The following is a 19,366-nucleotide window of genomic DNA, read 5'->3' as shown; positions in this document are numbered from 1 at the left end:
TGTACATAAATTTGCTTTATAAATGGCTTTTCGTCACTTTAAACATTCCATATAAATTATGGTCGTACGAGAAAATACACTGGTGTCGTTTTTATGGCCAAACTGGGAAAGTTTGTCCAGTTGAAATTAAACTCGGACAGAAACGGAATTTAATACGAAGTCTTTGCGAGGGAGGAAAGAGAATACAGCGGTTTTAATTAAGCAGATATGGAGTGATTTAAACAAGCGGGATAGATTCGAACAAAAATCCCAGCCCTCGGGCAACCGCAGGACGAGTATTAGCGATACATCTTCTAATTTTGTCTCGTTTCGATGCTTCCGTTCATCCATCCGAACAGTCAGAATCTCGTAGCGTTTTCATCCTCTTAACTCCGTTAACTCGAACTCCTCCAGCGTAACGTCACTCGTCTAAACATAAAAAAAACATAACCGACACAGGAAGTAGCAGGTGCTAAAGCCTAGGAGGACGGCGGGATAGAAATTAATTCCCTCCCCTCGCCCGAAGCAAAGCCGCCGCACTCCGGGGAGCCCGGGGAACAGAAGTGGATGACTCACGCCACTAACCCAGTCGGGAGAGTTCATTTCGTATGGCTCCCCCTCTTCTCTCTCTTTCTCTTAGGGGGTGGGGAGGATTTCGTGACACGATATCCACGTTACGATTGTTGGCCCGCTGATAGAGAGCCAGGCGGGGAAGACGTGGGGGAGAGGTGTGTAGACTCGACACTCCTCCGCGTATTAATTTCCTACCGGATGATTAGAGGGCGAAGTGGCTCCCGAAATTCGCTTTATCCTTCGAACGACCGAGTGGTGCGAAGAAGATCGCTCTTCGCTCGTACTCCGGTTTAAAAATGAAGTCATATACGGCGGCGGATTAACGATAAAGAATGACGTAGGAGTAATGACGTGTGGTAGAGACCGACCCGACCGTGTTTGTAAACATGTAATATTATAACCGCAATCAACTATTTACCGACATCAATCGTCGTGTTCGCTCAATATTCAGTCTGGATATTGGCACCGTGCCAGGCTTATGGGCACTGGATACATGCACGCGCTTCCAAAAGGCTATTAAAGAGAGGAAGCTAATCTCCAGTAACGAATATTACTAATAGTTTTTTTTTTTTTTCTTTTCTTTTCCTTCGATCCCTTTCCCTCCTTTTGTTGACTTAGAGGTCTTTACACGTCTGGGATCGTTATCTGGCTGGTGCAATTAGGGTGGCGGAGAGGTCGGTGTTTACTTTGACGTCATCGAGAGCGATTGAATTGATTGACAAGAGCGCCTTTCCTTCTGTTTTATATTATAAGGTCGGGGCTATAGGTTTTTGTACCGGCTTTTGCCATTGGATGTGGATATATGTCACACGACTGAATACAATGAAGGCAGACATCCGTAACTGCATGGCGATAGCCGAGCCTTACAGCTGTTGTCCCTCGTCTCGTATCGATCTACTACGGTTGATATAAAATAGCTTCTTTCCTTCGTGTTTCGTCAATTTGCGGTCCCGCTTTTTTCTTTTCTTTTTATCAATATCCCTGTCTTGCATAGTAGCAACTTGGCCGGAAAAGTGGATCAAATCGCCGTAAAAGTATCGCTTTCCAAATTCGACTTTGGATGCAGTTGGCCACTTAACCTTTCATATAAAATGGTGGAAACTATTTCATTTTCGGATCTCGAGTGCCTTGGCTTCGAAGCTTGAACGCTTATCTTGGTCTCTTCTGATCATTTTTTTTTTCTTCTTCTTCTTTTGTATAGCGGATGTGTTTCGTTCGAGTTTTCCTTCCTCGATTAGCAACTCGGGTATGGGAAGTGATGCTAATTTGCACATCTCGCGTTAAACTTGCAACGGATTAGAATGGAAATTGGGTTTTAATTAGTTGTAATTTAATTAAAAGTCGTTTAGCGTTGACTCTTCTCATTCGTTTTCGCGCAAATTCATCCCGCTCGGAGACACACTGATATGGAAATTACCATCCGTACTGGTTGGTATATGTGGCACTCGTTACCATGGAGATATGATGCTGGATGGTAAAGATAACACCGGCAGTCATCAATTCTTCTTTTCCATATCACTTTTCATCGTTGTTGGTAAATTGTCTCTGCTCTTGTTGCTTCCGTTCGGCTAAGGATGGAGCCAAATATTGTAGAGAAACGGATTCGGTCCCGCATTTAAGCGGCCTTCAGATCTGCAAAAGTAGATAAAGAGACAAAATCCGATTAATCTGTTCGTTTCGGAGAAGGGGGAGAAAAAAAACAGGAAAAGTTTCTTTTCCTAAGCCATTTGTCTCCGTCTTCCCCAATGGGAAATAAACCCATCTCCAAGGATTCCATCTTTTCCTCTTACTGTACTTCCTTACTCGGCTTTTCAGTCCGGTTAGTGGGCTGGGTAATACGTTTCCGTTCGCTATTCCCGATAAGAGCAGCCACTTAGAGGAAGAGTATCGTCATTTGGTTCCTTCCGACTTCCGTTTCACGAAACCTTCGCGTGAGAGATCCTCTCACGCACTCGCAATAATTCGAAAGCGAACGGAGTTAGTTTAACCACTCCCGCTTCTTGCATCCAAATGATATTTTAAAATAGAGAAACAATATTTTTTAAAGCCAGACTTGGCAAATGATAGGTGGTTACGACCGTGTGTCAACAGTTCAAGTTAAACACGAGATCACTTATCGGCGACGGCACCATTTATTCCTCTGTCAACTAACATGTCAACTTAATGTCCAGTTGACTGGACGCGTTGGGATGATCTGTCACCAGGCGATGGGTGGTTCGATCGATAGCTGTTTCTGGACACGGTTATCGCACATTCTGATTGAGGACATCTGTTTCTCGACGTTACTAAAATATTAATAAGTGATAACGGGAGCGGTTGGTTGGTGAAGAAGTATTTGTAAATCGTTTCCGCAACCGAAAGATCATTAGGAAGATTATCGCTCTCTTCCTCTTGATCCTCGTTGGTAATAAATGGTGAAGGATCTTATTGAGATCGAGTAATTGCACAAATTTTATTGTCTTTTTCAGTTGGCGGATTTGGAGCAGAGGAAGGAAGATGCGGAAAAAAGAGCAGACGAAGCCGAAAGGAGGGTAAGCATCTTTACTATTCTGTTTTACTGTATAATTTCTTCCCTCCCGAGAAGTCTTTTTTTTTTTTCATCCTTCGTCGGGATTATTCCCTGGAAAACTTGAAACTTTCGAATATCGGATCGAAATCGGGTCGAGTTCGGTAAAGCGTGAAGAAATTCCCTCGCTCACCTACCAAAAAACAGTAGCTTTAAGCTTGGTTTCACGGAGATTATGCTATGAAATTCGTTCTTTATGACTGGCTTTTTATCAGAAAATACTTTAATAACGCCTTTTCTTAATATTTACCTTTTAATAACTTAAAGTTTATGGTAGTGAGACACTTTATTATTAACGCAGAATTCGCCTCGACCAGCTTGTTAAAAAAACAAAAAGAGAAGTGGACCGAGCGACGATTTCCAGATATAAATATGATAAAATCACATATTTATGACAAGTCGCGTGAAGCCAGATCGTTCTTTTCTAGCTTTTAATTACTCCTCCCTAAAATTAATATGAAATTAGATAATACAATTTTATGACGCTTCTAGACCGTTAATTTTTGCAAAGTATAATTAAAACGCTAGGTAGATCGTCTGCGAAGAGGAGGAGGAGGGAAAAAAAAAGAGATAGAAAACGAAGCTTGGCCGTGGGAAAAATACGATTTGGTTTAGAGCGTGCACCGTACTTGCGCTCAGATTGACGATCACTTATAATTAGCAGCAATCCGGATAGAATCGGGAGGGTTTTTATGGAAAAGAAAAGCAGACATCACCATCTTTTCGATACTTTAGATGAGGATGGTGACCTCGTGATGGATGCCAGGGCGGTAATCGTCCGGCCGGTGACGTTTATGAAGGCGTGCCACCGATCCATCTCGTCGCCCTCCTCCTCGCAGAGAGGCGCATTTCTCTCACTTCTCTTCGGAAGCGGGACTAATTCTTCGTCCCTCTGTTGCCGTCCACTTTCATCTCGTCCATTTATCTTCCTTAGCATCCTCTCACGGATCACACGCGTGACGTGGAAAGAATCGTGACGAGACTAGCGACAGTTCCTTTCCTTAGATTCAGAACTGGACGAAAAGTAACGTGATTCGGATCCTCTCGATCTCCCGTCGAGTTTCAACACTCGGATAAAATTAGAACGAACGTAGCATAATACAACCGAAAAAGATAATGTCTTCTGTTATAAAGATGTACGCGATTTTCTCGTAAATTGCTTCATCAAGGCTTAAAACGACATTTCACGCCCGCTAGACGTTTCGCCATAAATGAGTTTCAAGGTTGGATGCTGTGAGCTTGTCGTTTGGTCTGGGCCATTTAATCGCTCGCTTCTGTTCTGCGTCGCGCTTTGATGCTCCTCTGACGAATATTCTACTTTCGTGACAAAAACACGCTCTTAAACCATCAAACACCGAAATGCCGAGCCGCGGTTTGTAGACCAGTAGACTATATAAAGGGTTTATGCTTGGCATTGAACGGGAGGAGTAAAGAGGAGGAGGAAAAAAAATAAAAATAAAAAACATCAAAGTTTTATCGCGATGCCCTTTTTAAATTTCTCTTGGATGGGTTTGGAAAAACATCTTCTCCATTCGCAAACAGCAAGTTTGACGTTTCAAAAGATGTCGAAGCCATTAGAGTTAACTGAACCACGGGTAAAGGATTCCATATCTGATGACTTTTTCCACATTGCAAATCTCTCTCCATCCGGCAAACGATCGCGCCACTGGCTCGAGTGTCTATTGATATAAACGACCATTAGCGGCTCAGCCCTCCAGCTCCGTTTTGACCTCCCACACCGTTACCCTAGCAACCCTTTATCGTTTGCTACATTCATTGTCGTCGCATTGGGTCGTTTCTCGTCACCCTTTCAAGGCCATCGCCCGAAAAATATTTTTATTCATTTTTTTAGACTTTTCCATCTAAATGTTTGATAGAAAGCGATCGTATCGATTAACCAAAACTTGGTTATTTTCGACTCCCTTAAACTGATAAATGATGCCTCATTTTCACGCGCTTTGTTATCGGCTTTTTCGAGCGAAATATTTTTTCCTCCATCCATCTGGGAAAGCATCCAACCGTGTACAAAAGAAACGAACTGTCTAGTGTACTGCGAATTCTAGTTAGTTACAGGCAACACATCTTACCCGGGTTGCTCCGGTTCCGCATCCGAGCGGAGTAACCTCATCCGACTCTGGTATCCATCACGCGCTTCGTAACGCCATTCCTTTGGCTGTTCGTCATCAAAATCGCATCAGTTTACACTGTTTCTCTTTCCCGTCGCAACATTAAACTTCCATCACACTCCGCACCCCGGAAGCTGTCAAAATGGTAATTGGAGATTTAGAAAGATGGTAAAAGACGGCCTCTACCATTAAATCCTTCCACCTGGATTTCTTTTTTTCTCCAGTTAGGCTGTAAATACTCACTTTAGGCCTGTAGGCCACAAAGGATTTAATTCTATTTTTTTTATTCCTTAATCAATTGTGGTGCATATTTTTGTAAATATTTTCAGTTAAACAGGAATTTATTATATTATTTACATTCTTAAAGACTTAAATTGACTCATAAGTTATTGAGGTTCGTGTCTTTAACACCGTTCGTTTAATGTTTTACGAAACTAGAAAAATATCGAGACGTCATTAATAATAGATTTAACATTACTTTACTCCATTATTTACAATAGGACTAATATCAAGAGCAATAGGAACCTCACATTTTATTTTTATCACACGGTTTTTTCCCCGTATTCTGTTAGCTCCGATTCCTTCAGGAAGTCGAAGATCGTTCGAAAATTAATGCTGATTTAGGGAAGGAAAAATTGAATTTGAGAAAAATCAATCCTCTCGCTCCTCGTCGAGTCCAAGTTGACAGTTTGGTGATTGATTTACACCTCCATTCCCCTTTATGGAAATGTATATATAGGCATATATATATATGTATATAAAGTACCCAGAACATTATTAGATGATGTCAGATTTAGATTTATCATCTCTACCTTTCTTTCTCCCTTGTTCGTCTCTATTGTTTAGATTGATGCTACCATAGTAATAAATATAAGCATAACTCGATTGAAAAGCATCTAACGGATGGATAATTTATATAAAACACGAGGTAAATCCATCAGAATTGTCCTCAAATAAGGTGTTGTCTTGATAATTAATTAATTATCCTTTAATATTTATCGCGAATGATGTTTTCTATTCCATTCGAAGAGTGAATCTAATTTGACTTCGGGTATATTTCGATACCGGATCAAAATTTCTCTAGTTTGAGAAGGGATTTTAGGCACATTTCCAATTGCAAAAAATCTGGTTTGTATCAAAAGAGTGCCAAATCGGGATAGAAAAAGAATATAAATATGTTAGACATCGTTTGATTCTATCTACTACTTTCTGGATGGTGAAGCATATTGTAATGTTTTTTTTTAAATTTTCTATGGAGTTTTACAGTGCCAGAGAGAGAGAGAGAATGATCCATATATTGTTACGTGTTTATAGCCAAAGTGGATAGGGATGGATTTCTTTTTCTGAACGAAGGTTTTTAAAAAAAATTAAAAGCTCTTTCTAAGAACGTTGGGCAATTCTTTGGGAATTTATCTTCTACAGTATTGTTGTTTTTTTTTTGTCGTAGAAGAGGAAGAAATGGCATTTTTCCAGCCCTATCCAATTATTCATAAAGATGATAAAATTTGTGGTTTGCGTAATGAGAACGTGGCGATTAAGTAATCGCTCCTATCAATCGTGATTAAAGAGAAGAGTGTCTCGCATACACGTGAAGTATTACAGGTAATTTAACTCTCTGTAATCCACTCCTTCTCTTATTAATTATCAAAATCGCTTTGCCTGTTATCGATAAATTAAATTCTGTTCGAATTTACCTTCTCGATTTCTCCTTCGTTCCACACAGTACACACACAGAGAGAAAGAGAGAGGTTAATCTGCTTCAAGTGGCACCAAAGAGGAAAATTTGTCAACTGGGTGCTAAAAGAATTTTCTATTTAAAAGTATTGTGAAAGTATTTTTCGTATTAAAATAAAATTGGAAGTTTAGAAGAAGAAGAAGAAGAAGAAGAAGATAATTTCACTTATCCTCTTCATTTAATCTATTGATTTTTACAAATAATAATTCGAATTTTACTTTGTTTATTTTATATTTTAATATATTTTGTTTCTATTTATATTTATTTGCAAAATATTACGAACAAAATTCAGTATATGCCCTGTGTATGTGTGTGTGTGTGTAATTTGATTTCATTTATAAGATAACGTATTTTTCAATAAGTTCTGTATCCAAAAATAGACGTTATCGTTACGAAAATCGATTTTGTAAAAATTAACGCATTAATAATTGCTGGTAAATGTTCAAAGAGAAGGTTTTTTTTAAGGTTATTCCTAAGTAAGGTGTTTTAGTGGAAGAATAAAATGAATAATAAAGACATTAGTTAGAGAATTCAAGCTGCAGTGCCATTTCTCTGGTTCTTATTACTAGAAGTAAAAAGGAAGTGTATAGTAATCGACTTTCAAATCATTTCTGCCTTTATTGCCAAAGGTTTCTTCTCTCTCTACAACTTTGTTTTAATACAATTCGAATACATATTTAAAGTGGCAATATGCATAACGCTACCAAATATCTAGCATTTTAACGTCTCTCCTCCTCTTTCTCTTCTCTTCTCTGTGATCGTACTCGGTAACCTTGTCTTGTTTCTAAATTTACGTTTGATTTATAGCAAAATTTCACTTTTATACACGTATATTCTTGCTTATTTTCTATTTTTTTTTCCTACTATTTGACAGTTACAGAAAGCGAAATTTCAAAAAAGAAAGAGGAAAAAATGCCATTCAGCATCCATCAATCTTTTTTTCATCTTTTTCTTGATGGAAAAACATCAATATGTATTGTTGATGGAGCCATAATATTTTTGTAATAATAAAATTCTTCGTGTAATACTACTACGTAATTTCAAATTTAATGCATTTATTTTAGGTTCTACATTATCATTTTAAATATCTTTATATCTTAATTAGTCTATCGATAGGGATGTTTTTTTTTTATTTACAAAACATTAGAGAAGAAACAATGCAATAGCTAAGTGTTATATTCCTATTATGTCTCCCGCAGGATGAATAACGTAACTATTGGTTATATCGGATATAATGCTTCAAATTCGATCATTTTACCAAGTATCCAAATAGGAATAAGTAGCTTTAGATTGCATCAAAACGAGTAAATAAAGACTAAGTGAGCGCTAGAGATTTTACTTGGAAGTACGATTCCAGAATTGACTGGAAAGGATTTCATACTTTATCATCATGGGAGCATGAGATGCGAAGACATGTAGATTGAATCCCCTCTGGCATTTCTCCACTCTCACGTGACTCAACTATTCCCTAGATTTAAAAGGCATCCCGGAGTTTGAGGACGGATTGGATCAAACATGATTCTGCATTATGCTAAGTGAAATTACTATTTTTCCAATCGATTTGCTATACCATAGCCTGGGGGAAATCCCGTTTCCTCATATATTTTTTTTTTCTTTTCTTGCTTAGGAACAGTTTCCCAACCTTTTTTTTTTTTGTACCAAAGTTCAATTAGAGTCGGTTAACGTGAGCGTGTTTACTCGCTTCGCGCCACTTCCTTGAAGTAGTTGACTTTAGAAGGGTGGAGTAGAGATAAATAAAAAGAGTTCAAGACTTGTTTTTCCAGTAGAGATCGCGTGTCGAAGGTTTAAATAAGGAAAAGTTTTTTTTTTTTTTCCTTCTTTGAAAGAAAGTAATTTGTCTCCGGAAACAATCCACATGAAATCATTCGTTTGGGATAGACAAAACGCTAAAAATGTTGACAAATAATATTAAGGAACCATTAAATTAATAGTTGTAACTCGTGCTATAAAAATTAAGATCGATCAGACACGGAGGGGAGGGGAAAAAATGACTGCGCTGTGTAAAGAATCTTGAAGAATTGAATTACTTTATGTTTACGAAGAATGGTCAGACTAGTGGAATTACACGTAAAGAATTCGTTTAAATATTCGAGAAGTCATAAAATGTAAAGGAAAAAAAAAAATTTAGATGAAAGCAGCCATGAAATATTTTGCGAATGAGAAAATTGAGAGATTGTGCTTAAATCGCCATTGTGTTTCGAAGGCATCCGTCAAGTTGGCATGGTAAGTCGGCATTAAGGTGGCATCCGAGACGACAAAACACGTCTTCGTGTGTGAAGTACATTAGGAAGGCCACCAGCCGTAAATGGACCAATTAGTGCCGTCAGCAATTCCTGGCGGCTGTAGATTGTGTTACGGAATGTTTGGTAATTGTCATTGCAGGATTGTTCCAAAACCTACGTGACAGTCGATACGCTAGAAAGCTTTAATCGAACCTATTACCTCTGTAAGGTGGTATCGAGTTTTTAACGAGTTTTTGATCCCTCTTTATTGCGTTTCTCTCACATAATTAGGTCATAAAGTGAAAGAGGGCGAAGGAAAAGAAAGGAGGGAGACAGTTTCATGAATTTTCAAATTTAAATATTCGGCGGGATGAGAGAAAGTGAAGAGTGACATGTTTACAGACTTTTCGCTCCTTTCGCACGTGGTGGTAGGTCGGGTGTTCTTCCGTTATCCCGGTGACGTCATTAGGCCGTTACCTAGGTAACGGGGGGTGTCTCCATTGCATTGATTTTGCCGTCTCTCGACTGGAGCGCCGCCGCCACCATGTCTGGAGCGTGCCGTGTTGTGTCTGAATGTAGAGTGAAGGCAACACACGTTTACTCCATGCAACGCTCGGTGGATACTTCGGAAAGTGCGCAGTGTGACATGCTGGCCACCTTCGGCTTCCTGAACTTCGAGGTGACCAAAAGCTAGGATAAAGGTAAGCCAGTTCCTTTCCGTCTACTTTCTTCAATGCCGACAGCCTTTTCCTCATCCGCATCCGAGTTTCGAGCAACAAGCTAAACTTGCCTAAGTTTAGAAAGGTGAAGAGTATTTTGAAAATTTCAAACTTCTTTTACTCGTTTACAGTCTTCGATTGAAAGCTACGATGTCTTGGCTGATAGAATATTCACGAGTGTACAGTACATGTCAACATGGAAGTGTTTACAGTACGGGGATTAAAAGCACATTTCGCTTAATCGAATTGCTAATGGTGGGACTGTTTATATAGAACTCGAACGGGTGGAAACGAGTGTGGCTCGTATTCTTTAGTGGATTGCAAATACACACACAAACGTATACACATACACACGGGTCGAGTTGGACCTTAAGTGTCGAAGTTTTAGTTTATGTGGAAGCCGAGTTGGAAAGCAGACAAAGGGAAGCGTGTTCCTTTGTCCACCAACGTGCCCTTGTTAGCGTTTGTATGACTCATCTTTGGGTTTTCTCCCTCCCGACAAACGCGATACGAACGATCGGACCGTAACCGTAAAAACGGTAGAAGTAATGTGTATAGAATCTAAAATGACTTTTAAGATCCTACTGTGTGCATTCTGTAATGTGATTTGGTAAACTGAACGGTTCGGACAAGGGCAGAGTGAAGGAAAGAAAGAAAGAAAAAAAAAAAAAGCTATCTTAAGTCGGGATGGGTATTAGAGACGTAGCTAATGGAAGAAGTAATAGTAACCAGATTTCCGAGAGCGAAGAAGGTGTTTTGTTTCGTCATTAAGAAAAGGATTTATTATATAAAATCCATCAAAAATCACCTGAATCGCGATCAAATCCCTTACAACACAAACAAAATCTTTTTAACCCTTGGGATGCCAAAGATTTGAAAAACGATACATATTTTATTCGTTTTCTCCTTTTTTTTTATCTTGCCGCATTTTTAAAATATTCACGAAGAATGGCGCGACTTATAAGCGATTAGAAGAAGAAGAAGAAGGAAAAAAAAGGATATATATATATATATAAAGTGCGGCGTCATGCTCGTCGGATGACAGGAAAGAAAAATTCATGTCGTTAAGACAATTAGAAAAGGCTCTTTTTACTGTCAGGTGGGAAAAACTTCAAGGAAAAAGACTGGAGATGTTTATTGATGTCGCGAAATGAGTTCGGAGGAAAGTTTGCAAATTCGTTTGCTCCAATTTATATTATTTGTGAAGAACGTTCGCACAAAGTGCTCATTTAAATGCGTTGTTCCGAAAGGCGGTTGCAGGTTTAATCTTTCATTTTCTGCAAGAATAAGGATTCACTGCATTGCTCGTAGAATTAAGAGATTAAACTAAGCTATACGAGACTTAACTTTGTACCGTTCTTCTTCTTATGTTAAATTCTAGTTCGAATTATCATCATCAAATAAGATCTTCGACTCGAGATGTTCTTTTGCCACGATTATGATTGCTCTGTTATTAATTTTTTTTTTTCTCGGTTTTATGTCGACGAACAAGTTGCAACATTTATCACGCGTATGTAATATTCCCACAGTGATATTTAGTACTCGATGTTTTAATCTGGAGGAACACTCGCGGGACATACTTCATATCGTTGCCACTTTCTTATTAACGGAAACTGAAACGTGCGTAATTACTGGAAAAGTTTTAATTAGTAATAACTTAGTGAAAATTGACGAGTACAAATTTTACCATTCGCTACATATTTTAGAGATGATGGAGATGGTTTAAACTGTATCACCTGATGTACGAGAAACACTTTTATTTCGTGCTTCCAGTCATTTCTAGTTGAGTTGAAAGGTACATTTCTCTTTTAAAAGCAACGACGGATGTACTTCATCGAGGATCTTCTTCTTTATTTTGTTGTGGATGAACTTGAAAGTAGTCACTTTGGTATCTTCTTTGTCTGCCACTCGGATCAATGCCATCTCCTTCCATCGTTCTTTCTCCTCACAAGCGACAAGTGCAGATCATTTAGTTCAACCGTCCTCTCCACTTACAAGGTGACAGTTAGAGAGGAAGAAAAGGAGAGAGAGAGAGGGGGGGAAAAACATTAAGACAGTTTCGGCTTGTAGATTTTCCGGTAAGTAAACAAAACATTTCCTGGAAATTGGAACATAAGTTGTTATTTTTTTTTTTTTTTTTTTTTTTTGTCTTCCTCGTTCTTACCGAAGTAGATTAATGGAAAACACGAAACGTGATCGTTAATCATCTGTAGGAAATTGAAAAACGAAAAATGGTTTGATGAGAAATAATTAAAGGGATGAAGATTTTCCGAGCAATGTGTTAATTAGGAACCGAAAAAGATTCTTTTGGATTTAATTGAATAAGAGAAAAACGAAGAAGAAAATCGGGTAAACCATCTTCGGTCCGTAAATATAAATATATATAGTGTTTCGAATAACGTTTAATAATTTTTATACATTAGTTTTAATCGAATAAATTCAAATCCTAAAAAAAAAAAAAAAAAAAAAAACAATTCTGTTATCGGCATTGTTTCAGATTTTCCTATTAATGGTCATAAGTTTGTTGTAGTAGAAAGATATTTTACAGCTTTCGGCTACCTTTGCTTCGAATTCGATCAATGCTTTTCACAAACGGGAAATCTTCGATTTCTTTCCTTCCGCTGACAACCACCGAAGTTTCTAAACTTCGTTTTAGTGTCTACTAGCGGGTTTACAATTTCTCATTAGTTTACTTTTAACGTAAAATTAATATACCAATTTTATTCGGATTGAGAAATATAAGCTTGTTTTAACTCTCAAACTCCATTCAAATTGATAACATCAAGCTACCAGTTTCGCTCTGACTGAATTTGTTGCAAATTGATTGATGTCAAGTGAAAGAACTCCTCCGACCTTATAAACGCTGACAGTTGCCTGTCAAAATGTCTTTGAGTTACAGTTTCCTCACACTGTCACGTCTATCTTTATTTAGTCCGGGGGCTTTCTTATCACTTTAAGAGGATTGGCATTCTGTGCTTTCTCTCTCTATCTGTTCCCGACTGTAAGAAACATCGATTTACCTGAGCTTCAATTAGAATCTTGTAGTCAAAGAACTTTCCTATCTCGAATTATTCAATGTTTATTCAAACTCTTTTAAACGCTATTGTGTCTCACCAACTAATCTTCAATTTTCAACAATAATCTTCTTTTTTTTTATAACGATAATTTAAAAACATTATCCGAGAAATTCTGTTATCTGCAGAATGGCAAATCGAATCTTTGCATTACTGGGGGGAAAAAAATGGAGTTTTATTCATTCTCCACCGAATTTTTCATGCCAGCTGGACAGTTGATACAGATAAGGGGCTCGCAACACGAGTTTTCGATCGATAAAATCGTGAAAATAATTCAAACATGCCAACAGATGTTATTTATTGATTAATTAAACCCCTATAGATAATTTATGTTTGTATGTATATATATATTATACATTAGTCAGATAGTTATATATATATATATTTTATTCTGTGATATTATCTAATGCCTCGGTTATATTTCTAAGAAATGATGAGGAATAAAATTAGGTAGATATTTTATGGTACGATTCGGGAAATGCAGGCAGAAATTCCGATGAGTAATGTTTGGAGCGATAAAAGCTCGAGTAAAATACCGAAAGAACAGAATAGTCGGACTAACTGATAAGACTGATATGTTTCGGATATAATTTTAATGGATGAAAAGAGAAGTATCGATGGGAAAACAACATCTGAGACACAGGAAGAAATTCAGCTGGATGGTACCCGTGATTAATACTCATCCACACCTTTCCGCATTCGTACTAATTAAGTAAATTTCTCTTCAGAAATACTCGATTTGTCGGAAACATTAGGAAACTTAACACAATTTTGCATCAATTTTACTCTCTTTAAGTTTTTTTTCCCCCCCCTCTCTTTCTCTTCGTTCCTTTCAACGGTGCGGCTTTTTCAACGTGTCTGGATGGTCGCTTAACAACAAAAGCCATCCATCATAAAAATAACGATGCTTAGAAGCTTAACAGCCACGTATTACATCATCAAATGACAGAGTAACTCTTTCAAGATGGAGTACACATGTATACCGTACAGTACGTCTTCTTCGTTTTTCGTTTCTCTTTGCCGCCAGACACAAATTGCCCATATTATAAAATAGGAAATCATACGTTCCTCCTCCTCCTCCTCCTCCTTTCTTTATTTTTTTTTCTTTTGTTGAAATTCAGTTTTCTGTCCCGGAAATTCCCTTTCGCTAGTGTTTTAGCGCGGTGCTATCGCCTTTTCCCGTGACGTCATTGTTTATACTTTTAGCTCTTTCCTGAGTCATGGGAAACGACAGGAGTCGACTCTACACCAGTTACCAGCTGCTCCGCTTCGATCGTTATTAGAGGAGCTTCAAAAATCCATCGACTGCCGTCGATAACCGCCGATAGTTCGATATCCTGATTTAATTACTTTGTACCGTTCTTCGTCCGTCTGCCATATATATATATATATATATTTATTTTCTTTTTGATTCATTCTGCTCGGTTTCGAGCGGAAACGTACGCTGCCAAGCTTGATTTATGGTAAATATAGATTCAGTATAATATGTCCATGATACATTCAGATGTTTAATAGATACGATGCTTTTTCTCTAAAAATTCAATATATATCCTCTAAAATCCCAGTCCAGGCGTGGATAAATCTTCTTTTAATCGAAGTTTTTTCCTCTTTTTTTTTTTATTATTGTCTTGTTTTACTATGGGTGGTGAGTGAATTTTTGAATCTTGACACTCGGTATTTTTTTCTTTTTTATGTATTGATTCGTCGTTTTCTGTGCATTTAAAGGTTTATGTTTCTCTTGAATACTGATTTATTCTTTTACTTAAGTTTATATATGTATATATATACTATTTTATGTTTTCTTTTGACTATTATTATTTGTTCTTTGTATGTGAAAAGTTTTTTTTTAGTTTACATACATTTTATATTAATTATAATTACTTTTCGCATTTATATTTTCCTAAAGGTAATTTCTATTTTAATTGTACTATTTTTATACTTTCCTATATAAGCTTATATTATATATTACTTTTTATTTAAATGTAAATATTAGTATTATTCTATATATTCGTCGTCATCACTTTTGTATGTAAACATTTATATGAATGCAATTATTAAGCTAAAATAATTAATTAAAATATTTGTAAATTTATTCGGTTTAATTTACCCTAAGGACAATACAGTATGTCTATCTGAATGTAAAAATTTCTCTTTCTTTTTTTTTAGTAAGTACAGTACATTTATTGTAAGCAGATATATATTTATTTTCTTATAAAGTTTGTTAAGTATAACTATATTTTATATATAATAGTGGATTTATAGGATTTATTAAGACGTACAGTGCAGTACAGTACAGTACATACATTGAAATTTCTGTTCTTTCAGCATTCGTACGAATATGAATTATTGTTCTTTAATGCTCACATTTGGTTATGATGATATGTAATTTCTTTTTCAATTTATACAGAATTATGCCAACTTTTTTTCATAATATGAAAAAAAAAAACATTAAGCCTGTACGAGTAAGAAAAATATACATTTCATAAGATGTTTTTTTATCATAAAAATATATTTTCGTCCTTTCTTCTGCATGCAGAATTTTCGTTCGCTTCGAGTGCATTCATTTCAGTACAAAAGATCGCGATTCTATTTACTGTTTTGTAAGATTGATCTATAACTACTATAAATCAATAAAGAAGTTGCAACAAATTTTCAACTTCTTTGACTCGTTTTATCGTTATTGAATGTAGCTTTGCTCCACCTGCACTTCATTCTTTCCATTCCCAGAAGTAAACTGTTACCGGAATTTTCTCTGTTTTTTTTTCGTAGTTTATGAGATTAAATTGTTCTCCTTAACTGCGAAATATTATACGTTAACACTTAATATTTTAAAACGTTTATACTTTGGATAGTTTTTTTAATACTTCCTTCAAAGTTGGCAAATCTTTTTACCACGCTTTTAGATTAACGAGGATGCTTAATTAATTGTGGTGTGTTAGCATTGTGTCTCTGATTGCCAGCTGTACTGTGTGAGAGTGAGAGACAGAGAAGATATTGACTTACTGCCATCCCCATCGGGGTGGGTGAGAGATGTTTTTACTGCCTCTTTTCGGATGCAGATAGTGTCGGGGTAAGGACGCACTCTCGGTTCCATCACTGGCACAGGTTGGACAATAAATCGTCACGCCACCTTCATCCAGGTCGGGTGACAGAACTGTTTATGGAGTAAAAGGAGATTGGTTGGCTCTCCCTTCTTCGTTTCTCATTGGATGGTCAGCATTCTGCTACCGTAGTAACGGAGCGCGTCCACTATCCCACACGTAGGGAAAATGGAAATGGCTAAAGTAAAAATGGGTCGTCACGTGCACGGTGTAAGGGGGGAAAGTCCAATTTGGTAGCCGGTCCCCTTTGTGCGGGCACAAGATGATTGGAGATGTATTTTCGCCTTGGCCCGAGGGGAATCCCACCCCGAACTATAGAGTTGTCGATGCTATTTCTGTTTTCCCAATGCGTATTGCTGCCGCCGATAACGGAGATCGCCATCGACTATCGGCTCTTTGATTCGGAAGCTGAGAATGCGTTATTCTCACTTTCTTTGCAGGTGTTGCGAAGTCGCAAAACCTGGAAAGAAAGTGGAAATAGAGGGGAAGGTGACGTGAAGCTAGGAGTTAACATTTATCGGGTGCATGCTGGATGGATGGTAAATAATTCATCGCCTTCTCTCGTTGAGTGATTTTGATGAATCGCTAGTTTTCGTTTCTTCTCCCGAGATGCTATCTTTCCCTCACAAAGGCCACGCTCGTAGTAGAAACCCAAATGCCAGGGAGTTAAAACGCAAATGATCCCGTCCAGAAATTGTTTCTCGGGGGGAGAGAGAGCTCTAAAGGAAATTGAACTTAAGCCTCAAGCAGAAAGTTCGGGTCTCCAGCTGTTACGCTATAAATGAAGTTAAAGTATCAGGTGGTTGTATTATCGGATATGTCAACGTCACTCTTCTTTTTCCGGTAGTATTGGCCTTCTGTCGACCTTTACCAACCAGTTCGAAGCTGGTTAAAACCGTTACGTAATCCAACGAGAGGCACTTCATCATGCAGAATTATTCCAGACTTCATTCTCTTCATTCCACTTCGACAAAGATGCATTACACGGAATCGGAGCGAAAGAATGAATAAAAGAATGCTTAATTAAAGTCTCGGCGAGGACATTCCGAACGGGCAGAGATTCACCGGAAGTGAGCGAAGGAAACGGAAATAGCTAGTGATCGATTAATCTCCCCAGGCTAATTTCTCTAATTTCCTTTTTCCTATTCCCGGAATCGGATCTTCCGCGAAACGTTCCGTCGTCGCTGTATCTCCGTCACGTGACACTGCAAAGCCGAACACGTTCGAGCGAAGATAAGCTCTCCCTCCAATATTTAACAATAAAGAAAGAGGAAAAAAAAACAGAAGAAAACAGGATCTACTACCGTTATTCTTCTTCTTCTACTACTACTACTACTACTACTCTATAATGGAGGTGTGTCGGGCGGAAGATCTACCTGCTCGATATCATTTCGTCTTTAACTTTGCTGTCGGTAAAGACAGTCGCGGTCTGGAGAACATTTATCTCCCGGGAGAAGAAAAGTCATTTTCTGATTTGAGAAATATATACTCTGTTCGATGCTGGACTAACGACAAATGCGAAGAGATAGCGACAATCGAGATAGCGGTTAACCGTACTCGTTCGCTGATGTCCCGTTAGAAATTGCTATGATACTTATATATATATATATTTTCTACATTCCCTAATTTATTTCTAAATAATTTTCTTCTTTATTTTTTTAGTTTTAACATTTCTCTAAGGAGACTTGTCTGTCTAAGAATAACGCTTACGTTAAAAGGACATTAAAAGCGAGTAAACAAGAGTAGATCATCCTCAGCATCTTCTTACATCTTGATCTTCTTTTTTTTCTAATTATCTTTCTTGTTAGTTGCATTAAAATTAATCTTACGTAACTATCGACTACGGAAAGAAAGGAATGTAATTTACTTATTTATTTATTTTTATTAAAACATTTTTTCTTGAATTTTTTAAAGGGATCAGTGTGAGTATTCTCTTCTTGCACGGTTGAGCTTTTCCCCTTTTTTTTTTGTCAAGTTAACGAAGCACACACCTCGTCTTTCTGATAATTAATATTGTAGTTTTTTTAATAATAAATTTTTCTATTTTTCCCATAGTTTATTCACGTCGAAAATATCTCCCCAACTTTTTTTTTATAGCACCACGAAAAATCTGAGCATCTCCGTTTTTCTCCACGAAATTAATTGGAGCAGACAGGGGTTTTTCCTCCTTTTTTTTTGGCTTAAATTTGTAATATTTGAAAGAAGTTTACGACCCAATTTAAAATAAATATCTTCATGCGCATAGCTAATATCTGAAAGTGCTTTTTATTTGTTAATTGGTAGAACATCTCGGGTCTCTTAATGCCTAGACATTTCAGCTATACTTTTACAATGTGATATCATGTAGAACGCGTTTAATGTCAGCAATATGCTGCTGCAGCTATTTACATCATTATTTATAGCCCCGTATCTAATAGGTTTAGCTTGTAAAGTTGAGTAAAACATTTTAAGTTACATCCCGACTGTCTTTTTAATAATATTCAGCAAGAAAAACGAAAACGTTTTAAATAACAAGGAAGAAAATATGAATATTTATTAAACTTTTCTATGTTTATGCTTTGTATACGATCGTAGAATTAATTAAAATATAGTTTTTAACGCGAATATTTTGTTAATGGAGAGAGAGAGAGAGAATCTGTGCTGCAGGACAGGCAACTCTCTTGTCGACTTAACTGCGATGTGGGTATCATTAGGGTACGATAATGTCGTCCTACGAATATAAAACCGACACGGATTTTTCCCTATCTGAAACGCAACTTCTATGGTGTTAAATGACTCCGGGGGAAATTCCATTGCTTCTATTTGGAATCTGTAAAGCGAAGTAATTTTCGGTACAGGGAGTTTGTTATTTCTCTTTCGAAAATCCCTACAGAAATAAGACGTATCAAGTCAGAATTTTTACTTGAGACATGTCAGCGCTAAACATATTAAAGTGCCAAGTTTTAGCCATTACCGTAAATGCCCTTTTTAAATTTCGGTATGGCACGCGAGAGAACCATCCATTTCCACTTTTTTTTCCCTTCTTCTTCTTCTTCTTCTTCTTCTTCTTCATCTCTTTGTCTTGCAATTTCTTTCATTCATAGTTTCTCCTTAAAAAAAAAAAGTAAAATAAAATCCAATTAATGAAGTGTTTTCGTAGCATATTATTATTGTTGTTATTATTATTATTATTATTATTAACCTTTGACGTATTCGGTGGGTGGCTCACCATTCATACATAATTTATCTAAGATCAATCTCCGCCGCAAAG

General features: G+C 37.2%; 1 protein-coding gene across 1 annotated transcript in view; it reads left to right on the top strand.

Annotated features, from left to right (window-relative positions):
- Positions 1-19,366, top strand: part of LOC111621887 (uncharacterized protein CG43867-like) — a 243,537-nt gene that overhangs the window by 26,624 nt on the left and 197,547 nt on the right. Inside the window, exon 3 of the mRNA XM_023364145.1 lies at positions 3,021-3,083. Within this exon, the coding sequence (XP_023219913.1) occupies positions 3,021-3,083 (63 nt within the window). The remainder of the gene's footprint in view (positions 1-3,020; positions 3,084-19,366) is intronic.

The sequence above is a fragment of the Centruroides sculpturatus genome, unplaced genomic scaffold (assembly GCF_000671375.1).
Source record: "Centruroides sculpturatus isolate CEXI.00-Female unplaced genomic scaffold, Cexi_2.0 scaffold14, whole genome shotgun sequence".
NCBI lineage: Eukaryota > Metazoa > Arthropoda > Arachnida > Scorpiones > Buthidae > Centruroides > Centruroides sculpturatus.
Note: the sequence above shows the minus strand (reverse complement) of the source record. Positions and strands in the feature narration are given on the sequence as shown.